The sequence below is a fragment of the Mytilus edulis genome, chromosome 6, assembly GCF_963676685.1.
Source record: "Mytilus edulis chromosome 6, xbMytEdul2.2, whole genome shotgun sequence".
NCBI classification, from domain to species: domain Eukaryota; kingdom Metazoa; phylum Mollusca; class Bivalvia; order Mytilida; family Mytilidae; genus Mytilus; species Mytilus edulis.
Window position 1 is genome coordinate 30,953,099 of NC_092349.1, and position 20,054 is coordinate 30,973,152.

At 33.7% G+C, this 20,054-nt stretch overlaps 2 protein-coding genes across 2 annotated transcripts; one reads left to right on the forward strand and one right to left on the reverse strand.

The window, feature by feature from the left end:
- Nucleotides 1-633: 633 nt before the first annotated feature.
- LOC139527494 (uncharacterized) lies at nt 634-12,286 on the reverse strand. The gene is made up of 11 exons (XM_071322985.1): nt 12,103-12,286; nt 11,105-11,222; nt 9,495-9,663; nt 7,421-7,574; nt 6,910-7,047; nt 5,834-6,037; nt 5,285-5,413; nt 3,855-3,965; nt 2,692-2,811; nt 1,594-1,675; nt 634-1,064 (listed from the first exon to the last, which is right to left on the reverse strand). The coding sequence occupies exons 1-11, from the start codon at nt 12,214-12,216 to the stop codon at nt 868-870; spliced, it is 1,536 nt and encodes a 511-aa protein (XP_071179086.1). The 5' UTR covers nt 12,217-12,286; the 3' UTR covers nt 634-867.
- A 4,340-nt stretch (nt 12,287-16,626) lies between these two features.
- On the forward strand, nt 16,627-19,341 carry LOC139527495 (uncharacterized). The gene is made up of 3 exons (XM_071322986.1): nt 16,627-16,682; nt 17,282-17,571; nt 18,355-19,341. The coding sequence occupies exons 1-3, from the start codon at nt 16,675-16,677 to the stop codon at nt 19,068-19,070; spliced, it is 1,014 nt and encodes a 337-aa protein (XP_071179087.1). The 5' UTR covers nt 16,627-16,674; the 3' UTR covers nt 19,071-19,341.
- The last annotated feature ends 713 nt before the right edge of the window (nt 19,342-20,054 follow it).

Genomic DNA, 20,054 nt, shown 5'->3' on the forward strand with positions numbered 1-20,054 from the left:
CAATTTAAACTAGATTCCTAAAGGAACATTCATTTAAAGTTAAGAAGTATTAGGCACATTAGTTTTAGAGGAGAAGATTTTTTGATATTAGCAAACTTGAGGAACAAATTGTGTAAAGTTGTCATTAAAGGGCAATTACTTCTTCAAGGGTCAAATGACAATTTTGGTCCGATAAAGTTTTTGTACATCTTACTTTGCTGAACATAATTGCTGTTTTCAGTTTATTTCTTTCTTTATTAATATTTACATAAAAACTAAAATTTCCTTAAAACTACCAATTTAGTGACAGCAACCCAACAATGGATTGTTCGATTCGTCTGAAAATTTCAAGGGTGATAGATCTTCACCAATTGAACATTTAAACCACATGTCGGATTTGCTCTAAAAGCTTTAATTTTTGAGATATAAGCCAAAAACTGCATTTGACCCCAATGTTCTATTTTCGTCATGGCAGCCATGTTTATCGATGGATTAAACTGAGGATACAATTTATAAACCAATATACCTTAAGGAATATTTAGTTAAAGTTTGGAGGTATTTGCAGTAGTTTCAGATGAGAAGATTTTTTAAATAGTGTATGACGACAGACGACGACAGGTGATGGCATAAGCATAAGCTAAAAAAATGTAAAAATCAGTTGGAAAGATTTATCATACACTCTGTATGGTACTCATTCTTATAATTAGGAAATAGGTATAGCAAAGAAGACAATTACACATATATAGATCACAGATCTCTGCATAACCATTGTAAATAGACATTTCTACAAAACAGACTTTACAATGGTGCTATCCAAAAAATCCAATGACCACAATATATTAACACAATAATGGATACACGAACCGGTTCGCAGCTGTTGGTATCTTACTATGGTGCAACCCAATAGATACCAAGTGTTACCAATGCCGACAATATTGCCATAACAATGGATACACGAACTGGATCGCCGCTGTTGGTATCTGTTTGTAGTCTGAAAACTTTTGGCATATTCTTATAAAACTGCACATCAATCGAACGGTTTGTTACTTCAATAAAGTCTTTGTCATTTTCAATGTTTACAAGGACTGAAAAACAATCAAATAATTAATTATAATTGACCATACTTGTATACTACTGTACTAAAAACTATTTGATTGTTAAAGTTTAAGATGAGATTCAATTTTGCCATGTATTTGATTATACTCGGTTCATTTTCATAAAAGCATCAATTTTGTTTGTAACCCGGATTTTTTTTTCTCAATCGAATCATGAATTTCGAACAGCGGTGTACTACTGTTGTCTCAAGCCTGTTGCTCTGGCTGCTGGAAGATTTCAGACATTTTTTGATTTTATGCATATCGTTTTCAGTGTTTTATTCTATTGACGACAATGCAATAAAACGTAATATGCGAAAATAGTATCTTTTTACATAAGACATTATATTTACAGAGAAGATGTCTAAATCGAATGTATTCAAAACTCTATGGTACTGTAAACCTGTTTATTTTTGTTTTCTTGTGCAGCGGCTACTTGCCCGGAGCTTCAATGAAAAACATTAATTTACTAGTATCGCAAGCCATGCTAATCTTGCTGTTATTTGATATAACATTATACCTGTACCGTCCGTATATACATTTACTGGGAACGTCTTTGTCAAATTTCCATCGGAGATTTTGTTTGTAATGAATATCAAAACCTAGAAACAACCATAAAAGAAAACATACAATATACAATATTAAATTTTGTCATTTGCAATATAAATTAATTATGGAACGACCATATAATTTCAAAAAGTAGAGCGGGAGAGGAAGGCATGTTTTTCCCTTAAAAAAATACTAGTATTCTGATCCCCAATTTCATAAAAAAAGTAATGTGGTCAAGCAGATGATCAAAAAAAAATTTATTTACTTTTCTACTTTGGCTAGAGGTATAGGGGGGAGGGTTGAGATCTCACAAACATGTTTAACCCCGCCGCATTTTTGCGCCTGTCCCAAGTCAGGAGCCTTTGGCCTTTGTTAGTCTTGTATCATTTTTATTTTATTTAGTTTCTTGTGTACAATTTGCAGTTTAGTATGGCGTTCATTATCACTGAACTAGTATATATTTGTTTAGGAGCCAGCTGAAGGATGCCTCCGGGTGCGGGAAGTTCTCGCTACATTGAAGACCTGTTGGTGACCTTCTGTTGTTATTTTTTCTATGGTCGGGTTTTTGTCTCTTTGACACATTCCCCATTTCCATTCTCAATTATATTCTGAATCCAGATTTCCCCCATATATCTGATAATGTTAAATTAAAATAAATAAATTTATAGCGTCAAAAAACTAAAATAAAATATGTCCGTGCTTTGCGGGGGAAAAAATTCTGACTCAGGACGAAATAACACTTGAAGTTCAATAGTGTTTCCTTACAACAACAACTAAAAATAAACAGGGTGGAAGTTTGTCTTGTGTTATTTTAAGTTGATTCTCCTTATTTGATCTGTTTATGTTTCCTGAAAATATTCTTGTAAACTATATATATGTATGGCTATATTCTTCGCCATTTCACAATTTTAATATTTAGTGTGTTAAGTTAGTCTAGGAATTTGTCTGATCTAATTCTTTCGTATTAAGCAGATAATTTTTATTTATGTTTTATTACTAATATGTAAAATGTTCAAGAAAATGACAATACAATGGAGGCCGAATGTGGTTAATTTCGCGATTTCAATACCTGGTGTTTATCCCCACGAGATAATATAAAATAATCATCAGATGCATACACCTCTGTCTGTTGGTCTGAGGAAAAATCCAAATCAGATCTTCTTCTAAAGTGTGACAGTTGCGAAATAAACTGTAACAAAAAGAAAAAAAAAATAAGAAAGATTCCATTTTAAACCAAGAGTAAAATGAACACTCGATCTAGTAGCAATAAAATCGTACATAGAAGTCACCAGGAAAGTCAGTAATAAGCGACCAATTGGAGTGACTTATCTTTTCATACTGATGACTTAAGGGTGTACTAAGGTGAGGTTTTGGCATTAGGTTCAAATGTTCAAACTCCTTGGTGTTTTCCCATTCAAAACAAGGTAAAATATTTTGCCCCACAACACCCATTTATTTTTTTATACAAGATTTAATAGCTCATAAAATTGTCATTTACCAAAATTATAGCCGATTGTTGATTTTCTTTCTTTTGATTTGAGACCCAAATAATACCAATGCAAATATAAGGTAAAAGTCCGAGTCAGTCTTTTTCCGCCATATTTTAAATATCAAATATCTCGAAAAGGAGGTCCATGACCAATTGCCAAAATCATCGAAAATCATCGAAAATCATTTGTGAGATAACAATATTTATTGCTTATTTTGATTCGTAACCAATGCTCTTTTGACTTATTGTATCAATTTTAAATTCTTGATTTTTTGAATTTCACAAACCCTCACCAAAGTACATCCTTAATGAGACACATACAAAGTCAGTAACCTTGTCAGTGGTTGTCTATTGTTATTTTAGAAAGTTTTTTCGGCTTTTTGAGGAATCTGATGGTCTCTCTATTCTTGTATAATTTGTTCAAGACTCGATGGAACTTATATGATGTAGAGCTTGACGAGTTCTTCTGTTTAATACTGTATGTTGATTGATATACTGACATATACATTTAATTATTAATTAACTAAACTGTTATTGGACTTAATATGATAAAAACTGCCTATGCAGTTTTGATCCTCGGCCAGCTGTATTGGCTTTCGGCTTCGCTTTGGCCAATACAGCAATCCTCGGATCAATAACAAGGTCAATACAGAAATACTCACGTAATAATATCATAGTTGTGGGTTGATGTCTCATTGATATATAACATATATCTTCTTTTTGATTAACATATACATGTATACCTTATATAACGGTGACGTTTGGTTGTAATGTGGCCATAAAGCTTCTCTATTTTCTGGATCGTTTCCACCATTGAAAGCTTGCTCTGTACCATAATAAATTATAGGAATACCCTAAGAAAACATTTCAACGAATAATATATGAAAGTATCGATCGTAAATATTTTATTAAAGGTATTCTTTTACTAAATAGTTGAGTATGTCCTCTCGCTGAGACCATGAGTACACATATATAATTTACATTTTACCATTGTAAACTTTCAATCTAACATGAGCAAAATTCTGGTAACACATCGATATGGCACATACAACTCGTTGTTCATACAATATTGTTAAGCATGCATTGCCTATCACGATTTTCATGTTTTATTTCAAACTAAGTGGCTATTAATTTTTACGTTTTATTCACTGGTATTTTTCTCGAGAATCACAAGGCAGAAAAATGACTGCTTGCTTTAAAAATTTATGACCATTTGTGTTTTTATGAAGGTGTTACATAGATGCCAAATGTATAACTTTAACATCCTCCCCTATTGCAGTTTTCTTTGTTGCGTTTTTTTAATGTTTGTCTTTTCGTCGATGTTCGTATTTTGCCATGGCTTTGTCGTTTGTTTTTGACTTACGGTTTTTAATATCCCTTCAGTGATTGATTGATTGATTGATTGATTGATTGATTGATTGATTGATTGATTGATGATAGTTTGATGCCGCATCAACACCAATCTCAATCTCCGGCGCAGAGATCACATATATCCGTTCCGTTCAATACTTTGTAACACTACACTCAAGGTGGCACGGTAGTATTTCCTGGCCCATAAGGGATAATGATCCTTTTTAGAATTTTCACCACTTTCTAACACTGCAAAAAAATCTACATTCACAGTTAACTGAAGTACTTTCATTTTACTATTCAAAAATGAATTTGAATATGTATCATGACCGTTTACTTGTTTTGCTATTTTTAAAAACCTAAGGCCACTAGTACTTTTAGGTCTTTTATGGTGCAGTGAATACAAAATTAAAAAAAAATCTCAAAAATTCATTTTCATCTGTATGTAAAATTATTTCATATTTTTCTACACCTGATTCATCCCTCAGTTTGGTAAAGTATGTTCAGTTGATACTGTATTTTTTGTCCAATCACACTGTTTAGATACATTAACCCAAATAGGGTACACAAAAGAGCAACCTAAATTCTGGAATGCAAATACTACCGTGCCACCTCAATATTAATTGCAGTATGCAAAGCATGTTTGGAACGGATATGAACTCTGCGCAGGAGATTGCACCAATCTACCTTTGGTATCTTTCGCTTCTTTTATACATTCTATATGTGTACAACAGTATTACCTTTATATCATCTGCTGATATGGCCGTAATTTATATACATAGTATGAATCTTAAAGAGTTGTGTCATTGCAAACCGTTATTACCTGTGACAATAAGACATATGCCAAGTTATTCATTAACATCGTTATATTTGGTGATATACTGAGAAATCTTTGAACGTCATGGTTATCGATAAAATTTCCTAGAACTGTTATATCTTCGAATTTCATTATCTGAAAGTACAACAAAGATTCACATTTCAAACAATATACCATTTAGACACAGCAACCCAGCGACAAACATACACAAAATTAATTTAGAGGTCTTTGACAACAAACAGGAATACACTTTGTCAAGCCCTAAATTGCCTCTAGTATAAATGCACATATCTCTTTTGATTTTGGAGTTGAATGTTGTTTTCTTAATTTGATTGTGGCACAGAGGTGTGGACCAAAGTACATTTTGCAAATATGAAAAATTTGCGCACGATCGACCATTTTACAACCATATAAAATTATGAAAAGAAGCAATCATTTCTTAAAATTACAAGTCACGTCAATGAAATTTTATTAGTATATCAAACTTTTCTTTAGTTTATCTATGCATTCTTTTAAAATGGTCATGGATAGCACTGATCGTTCTGGTAGCTTTACCTCTTGGTCAACTGTCGTTGTTAGAGTTTTCATTGACTGGTTCCCTGTAAACACCCTTTTCATCGTATAGTAGAGAGGGTAGTTGAGAATAGAGTTTAACGGACCCTGGTACTCAGCTGTGTATGTTATGTTACCACTGCTAGCCTCCCCAAGGCAGAAAACCCCAGCAGCTACCTGGAATTCTGACCAGAAGTCTTTTGCCACCTAAAATTAAAACAAACAGTAACATGATACTGATAGCTAGCTAAAATGTTATCATACGTTTTATTCACTCCTTCATCGGGAGATAACGTTAGTTCTGACTGAGTAATATCTAACTATAAGTTTGTTTCACTTCTCCATCAGGACAATAACATTGTGTTAGTTTTGACTGAGAACAATGAACTGGTGTTTCACTCATTATCCATCGAGAGAATTCGTTAGTTCGGATAGAGTATATGTTTGTTTTAATCCTTCTTTATCGGGAGATTGCAATAAAACTGACCGAGAAAAATGAAATTGACGTTTGCATAAACGTTTAATATCGTTTTTTCATTGTTCATCTTCTTTTTCAACATTTGAATTTTTTTTATTTCTTGTAAGAATATATAATATAACTAAATGTAATAAGAATTAAGAGCCTGGTTTGTAAATGCGAAAAACATGCGGAATTGTAAGAAAACCTAAAGACAATGATAAGACAAAAACTACATAGAAAACTAAAGATTGATCAACAAAAACCTGACCAAAAACTGATAGTGATATCACTTGCTCTCGAAGGGAGGGCAGATCCTGCTTCACTAATGGCAACAGTCATGTCTTTCCAATTAATTTTCTTCTTTCCATTATTTATTCATCCTTATCACAGCTGCCTTATCTGTACCTTGTATTGTTGAATCAACTATACCATTAAAGTAAGCTTTTAAAAGAAATTGCTCATCTGCTTGATATTGTTGTTAGGTTCTGTACCAATTTGTACCTTATTTGAAAGCTGTGCCTGATTTAACCTTATGTTGTGTGTCTATCTGTTTAACTGTGCCTATATACTCATTTTATCTGTGAGTCTACATATTTGACTGCGACTGGATCAACCTTACCTCTGTGACTGTGTCTATTCTGTAACCATCGATTCCATATTTCTTTGTTAACTCGCTTATCCAATTAAGCAAGGTAGATCTGACATATTGGTTTGACTGATTTAGGTCGGGAAGCTTGGCGAGACGACATAATTCAACCTACAATAATAAAACGTAGTCTATTGATGTTCATTTCATAACTTAAACGTCAAGAAATAAAACGGACAAACATGAGAATGATAACAATCGGAAAAACGGGAATTGGTATTCTGCCACTATCTCTCATGTGTAGGTATTTCATCGTTCGACCCTTATACTGTACTTTAAACTCACGTGCAGCTGTCTCTTATATTGTTCATTCTTTTCACGGGTAGCTTTCACATCTCCTTCTCTGATACTGTCCCTTCCTCTCATGTGCAGCTATCAATATCATGTCTCTCATATTGTTCAGCCCTCTCACGTGTAGCTATTTAGTCTACTGTTTTTCATGCTTGTTCCACTTTATTTTGTCATACCACTATTTCTTACGTACCTCAGTTTGGTTTTTCCAGTTCATTATTTCGCAGAGACTGTGATAATCCTCAGATCTATTAAATGGACTGAATCCTGTAAAATTTACCAGCTGTTGTTTGTCACAATCAACGTTCCAACAACAACCCCCAGTATATCCCATGTGGTTAGCCACCCTTAAAACAAAAGGTGAATTGATCATTATCTAGGTGGTTAGCCATCCACGAATCAAATGTTAATAATAATTATTTAGGTGGTTAACTTCCCTGAAAACACATGTGTTAATAGTCATTATATATGTGGTTAGTCACACTTTAAACACATGTGTTAATTGTCATTATCTATGTGGTTAGCCACCTTTTAATACAATGTGTAAGTTGTCATTATCTGTGTGGTAAGCAACCCTTCAATGAAGTTTGTAAGTTGTCATTTTCTATGTGGTTAGCCACCCTTAAATAAAATGTGTAAATATTCTTTAGCTATATGGTTAGCCACCTTTAAAACAAATGTGTAAATAGTCATTATATATGTGGTTTGCCACCCTTAAATCAAATGTGTAAGTTGTCATTTTCTATGTGGTAAGCCACCCTTAAACCAAATGTGTAAGTTGTCATTATCTATGTGGTTAGCCATCCTTAAGTTAGCCACCCTTAAATCAAATGTGTAAATTGTCATTTTCTATGTGGTAAGCCACCCTTAAGTTAGCCACCCTTAAATCAAACGTGTAAGTTGTCATTATCTATGTAGTCAGCCACCCTTAAATAAAATGTGTAAGTTGTCATTTCCTATGTGGTTAGCCATCCTTAAGTTAGCCACCTTTAAATCAAATGTGTAAATGGTCATTATCTATGTGGTTAGCCACCCTTAAATCAAATGTGTAAATTGTCATTATCTAAGTGGCAAGCCTCTTAATTCAAATGCGTAAATGGTCATTATGTAGGTGTTTAGTCACCATTAATTCAGGTGTACATGTGAGTGGTCATTATATAGGCCTTTAGCCACCCTTCAATACACTGAGTTAAAATAAAGTGGTAGTAACTAATTATAGGCCACCGTACGTCATTACAATCTCCTATACAGACAGAGTTATCGTCCTTTCCTCCTCAATGAGGAGGAAAGGACGATAACTCTGTCTGTAATGAGGAGGAAAGGACGATAACTCTGTCTGTGAGGAGGAAAGGACGATAACTCTGTCTGTAATGAGGAGGAAAGGACGATAACTCTGTCTGTAATGAGGAGGAAAGGACGATAACTCTGTCTGTATGGGAGATTGACGTCATTAAACAAGGAAAACAATTCATATTGTATAGTTGGCTGTAAAATGACTTTTGTAAAACAACAACAATGTTAGTTAACCTATAAAACAATATTTAAAGATTACATTACAGTGTATCTAAATTCTAACCTTTTAGAAAAAGTGTATGCGAAGGATCGTAGAATGTGTCTAAATCTATGGGCTTTATGAACAACACCAACGTAAAAATAAAGACGGAATATGATTTTCGTAATAAGAATTCTACAAGTCATACTTTCTAACCAAATCTATGAAAGAATTTGGTAAAGGTTTTTTTAATTTTGCAAATGGAAATTAAATACTTGCTTTTAATATATCATAACTAATGTTGAATTTGAAAGCTAAAACCAACTACAGACAAAGGCATAGCGAGCAAGTTGTGAAATATACCACCGTCAGCGAGGGAAAAAGAAATATATATCTATCAAACATACATATTTGTGTTATTGAAAAGGCTTGGCGCATGAATATATTTTTTGGTTAACGCAAAAATATGAACTCCACGAAATGTCTTATATGATAAAAAATAAACTACAAAAACTCTTATTATCATTCAAACAAAGGTTTTTGTATTTATTATTTAATTTAAAGAGTTAATTTGCAGTGAAAATAAATGTTGTTAACGTCGATGTCATTATTGCCGCCATCTTGTTTTCATTGGTTACGAAAAGAAGTTCGGCCAACGTCGTCTATCGAAAAATAAACAACGTCAAGATTAACTACCGGAAGTCGTCTCGACCAATCATATCAACGTATTCCCTAATAGGCAAATCCTAAAAGAATTATTAGAAAATAAACTCACACATCAACCATAACCCATATATCTCTTTTATGGCATTCAGACAACAGATATTTAAAATCTTCCTCTGTTCCAAAATGTTCGTTGAAGTTGTATATATCCTTAGCCCAGTAACCATGGTAACCCTTTGGTGTATTTACAACAATAGGAGATATCCATATTGCGTTGGCGCCTGCGCAAGTAATAAATGTACAATATTCAATCAACTAGTTAAAAAATGTTTTGCTCTATAAACAGAGATAGTTCGAAAAAGTGATGTGAAAAAGTCTTCTAAACAGAGATGTATGTAGTTTGACAAGGCAATGATTCCTGAAATCAAAGATATAATTCGATATGGCAATGTACGATCTGAAATCAGGGATATCAATGCAAGTTCTCTCAACAGATATAATTCGTTTGGCAATGTAAAGCCTTAAATCTATCATAACAATTAAGTCTTCTCAACAGATAAAGTTCGATATGGCAATGTAAAGATTGATTGATTGATTGTTGGTTGCTTAACGTCCAATGGCAAATATTTCATGCATATTCAGGACGAGAACAGGTTCACAATAAATACAATAGGTAGGTCTTGTCATAATAGAGGCCATTTTGGATGAAGGTCGCGAAAATTTGGACTGCCACTGGAAAATAAGGGCAAATTGGATAGGCACAGAAATTTGGCCTTGCAACAGGCCACCTACAGGCCCTCAGAGAGTTGTTACAAGGGTTCTTAACGTTCAAAGAGCATGGAACTCTCTTTACACGAGACATCGGATTTAACGTCCCCATTCTGACCGGACGTGACTGCGAACTTAATACATCCCGCACAGCCAAACGGACGCCCCATTTCGGCAAGCGTTTTACTGCCGGTCGGGAGAAGACCCCAGTCACCCTTGGGAACGCAATGTAAAGAAGGAAATCAGTGATTTAAAGAAATCTGAACTGATATCGTTCGATTGGGTAAGGTGAAGTCGAAAATCAACGATTTCAATTCATCTAAACAGAGGTAATTAGATAGGGTCATGTAAATCCGTAAATCAGAGGTATCAAGTCAACAGAACAGAGATAGTTCGATTGGTAATGTAAATCCGTAAATCAAGGATTTTAATAAGGCTCAACGCACCATTTTTTTCTTAAAATGTCCTGTACCAAGTCAGGAAAATTGCAGCTGTTGTCTTACAGTTCGTGTCTATATATGTTGCAATATCGTTTGTTTTTTGTTGCACTTTCACTTATAATTGATGTGTTTCCATCAGTTTTTGTTTGTTACCCGGATTTATTTCTTTTAATCGATTTATGACTTTCGAACAGTGGGATACTACTGATCCTACTGTTGCCTTTATTTAAGACATCTGAAGACAATAACAATCAAAACCAAGGAGTAAACAAAGACTCACAAAACCAAAGGACATTCATATCAACAGTTATAAATAACAACACGAACCCCACTAAAAACCGGGAATGAAATCAGGTGCTCCGGAAGGGTCAGCATTTCCTGTACCGTATACAGAGACAGCTCGATTGGTAATGTAAACCCGTAAATCACGGATTTTAACTCATCTGAACAGAGTCGTTATCTGATATCAACGTCAATTTAAAGACTTGAGAAGTGTATTGTATTTAAAACTTACCAAGGCCAGATATGTAGTCTAATTTCCCCACTATCCCTCGGAATGTCCCTCCACAATAACTTCGAAGATCAGTACACGTGGTTGGTTCGCCTTCCGCTGCAAACCTATCAGTTAATATCTGAAAAAGTATGTGACAAGTTGACTAAAAGGAAAGAAAATCTAAAGACGTAAAAACATAGATAGACACTAAAGAAAAACACATGGACAAGATTATGAGGCGCCGTTTTACTATTTATTCCTTATTTTCTGATATCAAAAAATATTTCTTGATATCAAGAATTCAATTTTTTGATATCAAGAAATCCATTTTTTGATATCAGAAATTCGATTTCTTGATATCAGAAAATGATCTTTATTTCTTGATATCAATAATTCGATTTTTTGATATCAGAAAATCAATTTTTGATATCAAGAAATCCATTTTATGATATCAAGAAATAGATTTTCTGATATCAAATAATACTGATGATTATTTGATATCAAGAATTACATTTTTTGATATCAGAAAATTATTTTTTGATATCAGAAAATAAGTGTTAAATAGAAAAACGGCGCCTCATACAAGATAGCATATGACTTAGTACAGACACAAATTATAATGTGGTAGTGTCTCGCCAGTTATATATACTCCAATACTGTCATAATCTACCTGGAACATGATCCTTGAGTTCGATCCTTCTTTATGCTCTGGACAAACTCTTTATAATCCACTTACCCGATACAAAGTGAAATACAAAAAAAAAAAAACTCCAATGAAAATTTAAAAAGGAAAGTTCCTATCCAAATGGCAAAATCAAAAGCTCAAACACATCAAACGAATGGATAACAACTGGCATATTCCTGACTCGTTACAGGTAATTTTTGTGTAGAAAATGGTGGATTGAATTTGGTTTTAAAGCTAGCTAAACCTTTCACTTGTATGAGAGTCGCCGGTAAACTATCCCAACTCCTTCTATTCTAAGATTTTGAATAATTCATAGCAAAATTGAAGCGCCTACCTGGTAAATTATTCTTGATTTCCATTCCTCTTGAGATTTGAAGTGACTCAAGGACGGACATAATATAATTACACATATAATGAATATTGTCTTCATGATGTAAGCCCTACACATTCTTCAGTTGTGAATTACTATCATCATATTGTGTACAGTCAATTTTTGTGTACATCACTAACACATGTTTACATGTTCTAAAAATAAGTTAAACTTTTTGAGAAAACAAAATCCTTATAGGAAACATATAAAAGGTTATAAAACTCTGATACTTGATGTCAAGATTTAAATATATAAACGTTTGCACCAAATGGGATCAATGGAAAGGTGTAGTTCAAATCGAACAGTGCTGACATCCACAGCTGAATGGGTAGTTTCATTTGGGATTGATAAACACGCAGTATGTATTGTAAAAATAGAAAAATTTGCGTGACATTTTAAATTTAATAATTATACATGTTTTTTTATGCCCCGGAACTAATAGCAACATATCGTTTTACCCCTGTCCGTGTGTCCGTCCGACCATTATTGGTAAATAGTTAATTATTCCAGATAACTCCTCCTACAATTTGGATGCCATGTGTTTCCTCTTTCAAAAGAAAAACTTGCGATATCAAACATGTTTAAAACACTGATGATACAAAATCTGTGTAACTGGTTATGCCATTAAATTCTTCCTTTCTATTCGAAATTTTGACCAAGTATAAAAATGCCGTAGACGCGCGGGCATTTCAAAATTTTATTTCCGTCATAAACGCTGAAAATCAAATTAAAAGATCACGATTTCACATCTGCAGTTTCTTGTGCTTGCATTAAGTCCTAAAATATACTCATTGACTCTTCGTCGATAAAAAGTAACCATGAACTCTTATATTAGTATATACAAGTATTATACAATATAATAGCCTGTCCTGAAGATGGGACGGTATGCACTATAAGACATACGCTCTTCAACTTTGTACTTGTTTGGCTTTATAACTATTTTGATCTGAGCGTCACTAATGAGTCTTATGTAGACGAAATGCGCGTCTGGCGTATTACATTATAATCCTGGTACCTTTGACAACTAATAATAAATCTAACCCGGAAAATAGAGAGTTCCTTACGAACATCACCTTTTACTTTCGACTCGGACACCAACATTCCCGCCAAACGTTTAAATTTGAAGAACGCTTTCCCAAATGTTGATAATGTATCGTTAGAAGAAGAGTCTTCTTATTGATGAGTCTTATGTAGACAAAAAGCGCGTCTGGCGTACTAAATTATAAACCTGGTACCTTTGATAACTTTTTGTAACTGTTACGATTAATAAAAATTACATTTCGTTATACTAGTTTTATTGTACGTACTTTTTTCTTAATACAAAGTAAAATCACAAAAATACTGAACTCCGAGGAAAATTCAATCGAAAGTCCCACATGGCAAAATCAAATGACAAAACTCATCAAACGAATGGACAACAACTGTCATATTCCTGACTTGGAACTAGCATTTTCAAATGTAGAAAATGGTGGATTGAACCTGGTTTTATAGCGCTAAACCTCTCACTTGTATGACAGTCTCGTCAAATTATGCTGTATCTACAACGATGCTCGAACAAAACAGACACAATAAACAAAATGGTTAAAATATGGGTACAGCAGTCATCACTTTGTTACAATTCTAAACTAAGGAATTTTACAAAAAAGCACAAAAGCATCAATCAAATTAAAAACATATTCATTGCTTCCCGTGTCTGACGTCAGAAAATTTATAAGTCACTTAGGAAGAAATATTGTCGATCAATGTTTATACAAAACAATTTTATAATTTCACATGGGGAATGTTGGCATACAGGGTAAAACATTATAAGTATGTTAGAATCTACAAATGGTTAATACCACTACGCAATTAAAATAGTTTTGTCGTTTGTCGTTTGTCGTTCAACATATTTTCTGATTTATAATAAAACTATAACATAATGACACTGTCAGATAAAAAGTAAAATCACAAAAATACTGAACTTAGAGAGAAATCTAATCGGAAAGTCCATAATCACATGGCAAAATCAAATAACAAAACGAATCAAAAACGAATGGATAAGAACTGTCATATTCCTGACTTGGTACAGGCATTTAATAATAGAACAACAACATAATGACGGGATCTTTAAAAGTACAGAATCACGTTATAAGAACTAAAGAAAACAAAAAGTAGCATATACAAAATACACCAGCAAAAATGAAAGCTAATGCAAACACATTGACGGGATGTATAAGTACCAAGCCACGTCATATGGATATGACAGAAAACAATCCAAACAGTAAGTAATATTAATAATAGAACAAAGACAAATGAAAGAACAATATAACACGTTGTTAAGATGATAAACAACGTCAGTACGCATAATCTATACATCAAGACTATCGTGTATTATTTGTGAAGTTGATACGGAATATTTTTCAAAAGGGTCTTGGTACCTTCCGATGGCCTTTTTTCAGAAAAAGGACGAAACGTTCGTTGACATACCCCCTGGTTCATCAACGTTCTACTCGGACACTGGTGAATTTACAAAGTATGAGTTGGAGCTGCAAGCTTTTTAATATCGAATAAGTTGGGAAATATATATCCCATATGCAGGTGAAGTTGGTATATTACTACTAATGTGGGGGAAATTTATAATTTCGAAATTAAAGTCGTCTCGTTTGTCATAGATTCTGGTACTGAGATGACTGTGTAAGTCAAATTTGAGATATAAGTCTAAAAATGAGGCGGAGGAAGCCGTGTGTTTTTTTTTTAATTTCTAGTTCTGGATGATATATTGATGGAACCAAATCAGAAAATTTCGGATTGTTTATGGAAAGAACATCATCAATATATCTGAAAGTCAAATTAAATAATCTGGCTTCTTTGATTCGTCTCTAGTAACTCCGATTCATATGAAAATAAGAAGAGGTCGGCAAGAAGAGGTGCACAGTCCGTTCCCATAGGAACGCCGATAATTTGTTGAAAAAGTCTACCTCCAAATTCAACAAATATGTTGTCGATAAGGAACTCCAGCATACTGATTACTTGTTCTTCTGGGTAGCATGTTTTACCCTTTTGTTTTTCACTATTAACAAAATATGCCTTATGATATTCCAAAGTAATAAATAAACTCATCATAGATACCAGGACTAAATTTTGTATATACGCCAGTCGCGCGTGTCGTCTACAAAAGTCTCATCAGTGACGCTCGAATCCAAAACAGTTAAAAAGGCCAAATAAAGTACGAAGTTAAAGAGCGTTGAAGACCAAAATGCCTAAACGTTTTGACAAATACAGCTAAGGTAATCTATGCCTGAGGTAGAAAAGCCTTAGTATTTCAAAAATTCAAAATTTTGTAAACAGGTAATTTATAAATATAACTATATCAATGATAATTCATGTCAGCACAAAAAAGTGCTGACTACTGGGCTGGTGATACCTCGGGGAAATAAATCTCCACCAGCAGCGGCATCGACCCAGTGGTTGTAAATATACTCATCATAGATACCAGGACTAAATTTTGTATATAAATTTATAGCGTATGCTACCATTTTTATGTTGAAAGGCATTGTGGATTATTTCTTTCAGGCGATTTTTCAATTTCACATGGGGAATGGTGGTATACAGGGTTGAAAATCAAAAGTTTTGATAGAACCAATTTAGAAAAAGACCGAGATTTAAAATTATCTAGAAGTTTTTTATTTTTTCAGAATGTTTAAGAATCCACATATGGTTAATACCAACCACTATGCGAGTAAACAATTTCACAATATTTCTGAAGACCCTCTTTCACTGCGGACAGAATTTTAGTCAATCTAATGGACAATTCTTTAGCGGAACATGAAGATGAGCCGGCAATGTACCGTTGTTTGTTCGGGATTTTATAAAGCTTAGGTATCCAATATAAACAAGGTAAATCCTCCGATTTGGTGTTCAATGTAATGTTCATTGAAGCCATGCAGGATTTAATTTGAAAAAATCTCATCCTTGTCAAATGATATGTCTTTGTATGTGGGATTACCTGAGTGCTCATATATTCCTCATTCTTTTACAAGACATTCGTAGTAATAAGATTTACATACAAAGACAATATTATTTGAAGCTTTGTCCGCAGGAACAACAACATACTTATCATGAAGAGATGATTGACATTAGACTAGTTTTATTATATGTACTTTTCATTATTATATTAGTCTGGTTTTATTGTATGTACCTTTCGTTTGTACATAAGACTTATTTTATTGTTTACACCTTTCATTAGTACTTTAGAAGTACATTATAATTTAGACTGATACCTTTCGTTGGTGTATCATGCTGGTAATTGTTGGTTTACCAGTAGTACAAGTATTTTCCCAACTGTGGTTATACTTTTAAAATCATAATATTAAATACATGTGTACGTATCATCTCTTTATCTGTATATAAATAATGCAGGTAACTAAAACTTGTTACATTATCAACCAAATGTTTATCTTTAACATGCCTATATTATGTAATCCTAGTAAACAAATACACTTACCCACGATAGAGTTATCACATACTTGTCATACATGTTTTGACCACTATAGCTACATGGATAGGTGGGTAAATATTTAACGTTCTTTAGTTGCTCCGATGGTACATATTTGTTTTATGGAGCGCAGATTTTTTGTATTAAAGGAGATCATGACATATTTCATTACCTTCATGATTCGAGTTCAAGATATCCAAACATCATTGGGGAACTCAATGTATTGTGGTATTTCATGTCGTTGTCAATAAAATCGAATTTTATGCGACTGTAATACAAGTGAGAGGTTAAGCTAGATGTAAAACCATGTTCAATACAAGTGAGAGGTTAAACCATGTTCAATCCACCATTTTCTATTTAAAAATATCTGTACCAAGTCAGGAATATGACAGTTATTGTCCATTCGTTTGATGTGTTTGAGCTTTTAGTTTTCAATTGATTAAGGACTTTTCGATTTGAATTGACTCGGAGTTCAGTATTTTTGTGATTTTTTTTTCACATTCACCCGGAGTTTCTTACATAGCTATCAATAGTAAAACAATATAAAAAACATGAAAGACTGAGATAAGGAATAAATTGAGGACAAAAACTTCATTCCAATTACGAAGAGACGGAACCTGTCAAACATTGAATGCGTAATGACTCATCCTAATTTTCATTTTATTTCAGAAAACGTGTTTTGTCAGAGCTTGAAAGCAAAGGCTACAGTATTGTTACCGATGTTATAACCCACGAGGAATGTAACCATTACATGACCCAATACAAGGAGTGGCTCAGCAGATTCGGCGATGAACGTCCTTATCAGGAGGAATCGCTGACTCATCAGTTCAGGGTTGCACATGCTGAACCTACATGGAATGTCAGGCTGAAGTCAAAACCAGTGTTTGCGTCTATTTGGCAGACAGAGAATTTAATGAGTAGTATGGACGGGGTAGCATTGACGGAGCCACCAGAACTAGGTAAGAAGATGTTGTTGTAAGCGTAGAACATAATTCTGATCAGAAAAACTCTGACCTCCGTGATCCTAGTCAGCGCTCTGTCCGATTGAGCTAGGTACTTTCCTAGTGTGCGCTAAGTATCCACTTCTTAAAGAAATAAATTTCGTCACGCTTCCTTTAGAGGGTTAGCGCTTTAAAACCAGGTTCAATACACCATTTTCTACGTCTAAAAATGCCTGTACAAAATCAGGAATTTGATAATTGTTGTCCATTCGTTTGATGTGTCTTATCATTTGATTTTGTTATTTAATTAGGATCTTTCCGTTTAGAATTTTCGACGGAGTTAAGTATTTTTGTGATAATTTTCTTTTTCTTCCACCCCAAGAGTCATTTGTCATTATCACTCTCACAACACGCACCCTGGCTATATAGTATCTCTATCCACCGTGATTTTTTTTTACTTCCGCGCAAAATGTAACTTTATCAGAAAATCACATTGTCTCCACCGGGCATCAAAGCCGAGACTTTTTTGTTACAAGTCAGCGCTTAATCTACTACTGAAGGTAAGCAATTCCGAAACACACATTTATGAGCACTGTAAAATTGTCAACACAGCATAAATGATGTTCGTGGAAAAAAGGGGGAACTATATGTTTAGTGTACTGTGGAAAACCAGACTCAAGCAGTCTGGTTACAATAAAACAAATGTAAACTCCTTTTAAATGAAGAAAAGATAGAATGTTTCGTTCACATTTGAAGCATAGAATTGGCACAGAGGTATATGTACTTTATTATATTTTGCAGGACGATCGTCTTTTTGCAATCCTGACTTCTTTTGGTTACACACTGATCAAGGCTCTTGGAGAGAAGGATTACATGCATATCAAGGAGCCGTCTATCTTGAAGAAACGTCAGAAACAGATTTCTGCTTTAGAGTGTTGGAAAATTCAGTTCAGTTTCACAAAGAATTTTATAAACACTTTCCAACTGCGAAAGAAAAATCTGCAGGCGAAGATTTTTATATTCTTTCAAAAGAAGAAATCGATTGGTTTATATCTAAAGGATGTGAAATGAAAAAAGTTCCGGTACCAAAGGGGGGAATGGTATTATGGGATTCTAGAACAATACACGATAATATAGCTCCAACGAGAGGTCGGCCAAACTCTGACAGATGGCGGTTCATTGTATTTGTGTGCATGGTTCCAGCAATATGGAGTACACCAGAGGACATTGAGTTAAAAACAGAAGCTTATAATGAAATGGCAGCGACAGCACATTGGCCGGCACAAGGAGTATGGCTATTTCAGAAAACATCCGAAAAAAATAAAACAAATAAGTTTACCCACTTAGAAATGATTCAAGAACAACCAGATGTTGCCAAAGGCAAAGACGTGTTAAGGTTAGTTGGTATAGAGAAGTATGACCCTGAGGAAAATAACGAAGTTATATCCAAGAGACCAAAATGGAACATTTTGTTTGATTCCGAAGAATGGAGGAAGAGAGAGACACACCAAAATTAATATAAAACAGTTCAAAGTGGAAGACACTTCAATTTCAAGTAATTTACTACAATACAGACTCTTGATACTTAAGGCAGATACCACTTGTAAGTTTCTAACATTTTAAATATATTGTTGACATTAGTAACTATAATATCTATAACTTGAAGACATGAACTATAATGTTAAAAAATAAAGACACCTATTGTTATATAAAAAAAAAACCTATTGTTAAGGATTTATTTATGCAGAATTGAAGAAATAATTCATTCAGTAAAAGTATAAGTGTTTAGTCTTATTTCTTCGAAATATGATTCATCATAGTTGATGATTAAGATAAAAAAAAAAAACGAGAAATACCATGAAAGTAATCAAGGCTAATATCATTTTGTTATATTCAAAACAACGTTATTGAAAGAACAAGAATTAGGATCAGAAAATGAAAAATCTTTATCAGAGAGTTAAAGCAAAGTTCGTGTTTCTGTGATTTCTGTAATGTTGTTTGTGAGTTTGGCCCGGAGCATGAAACTACACCTCTGTGTGTTGTTTGTATATTCGTATTCATCTTGACAATGTTGTCTGTTTTTCTCGACTTCTTATTCTAATCGATGCCTTGGTATTAACTGAATTTTATTCGCGAGGTAACAATCCCAAAATTTTTGATAGTACTATAATAAGAATTGAAGATAGTAACAGGGAATGTGTCAAAAAACCAACACCCATACTAAGGAGCCGAGGGAGTGCTTCAGCTGGCTCTTTAACAACAATGTATACTAGTTCAATCAATTGGACGCCAAATTAAACTCCAAAACATCTAGATGACCCAAAATAAAAAAAAACCAACAACATACAAACAAACAAAGACCTCATCCCTCTTCCTTTACCTGTAACCAATGTGGAATAAATAAACAAACAATTTGCGCAGCAAAGCTCGGCTTTTAAAAAGTTCGATGTTAGAATGGGTTACACTAAAGTCCCAATTTAGGATCCTGTTATTCAGTGATT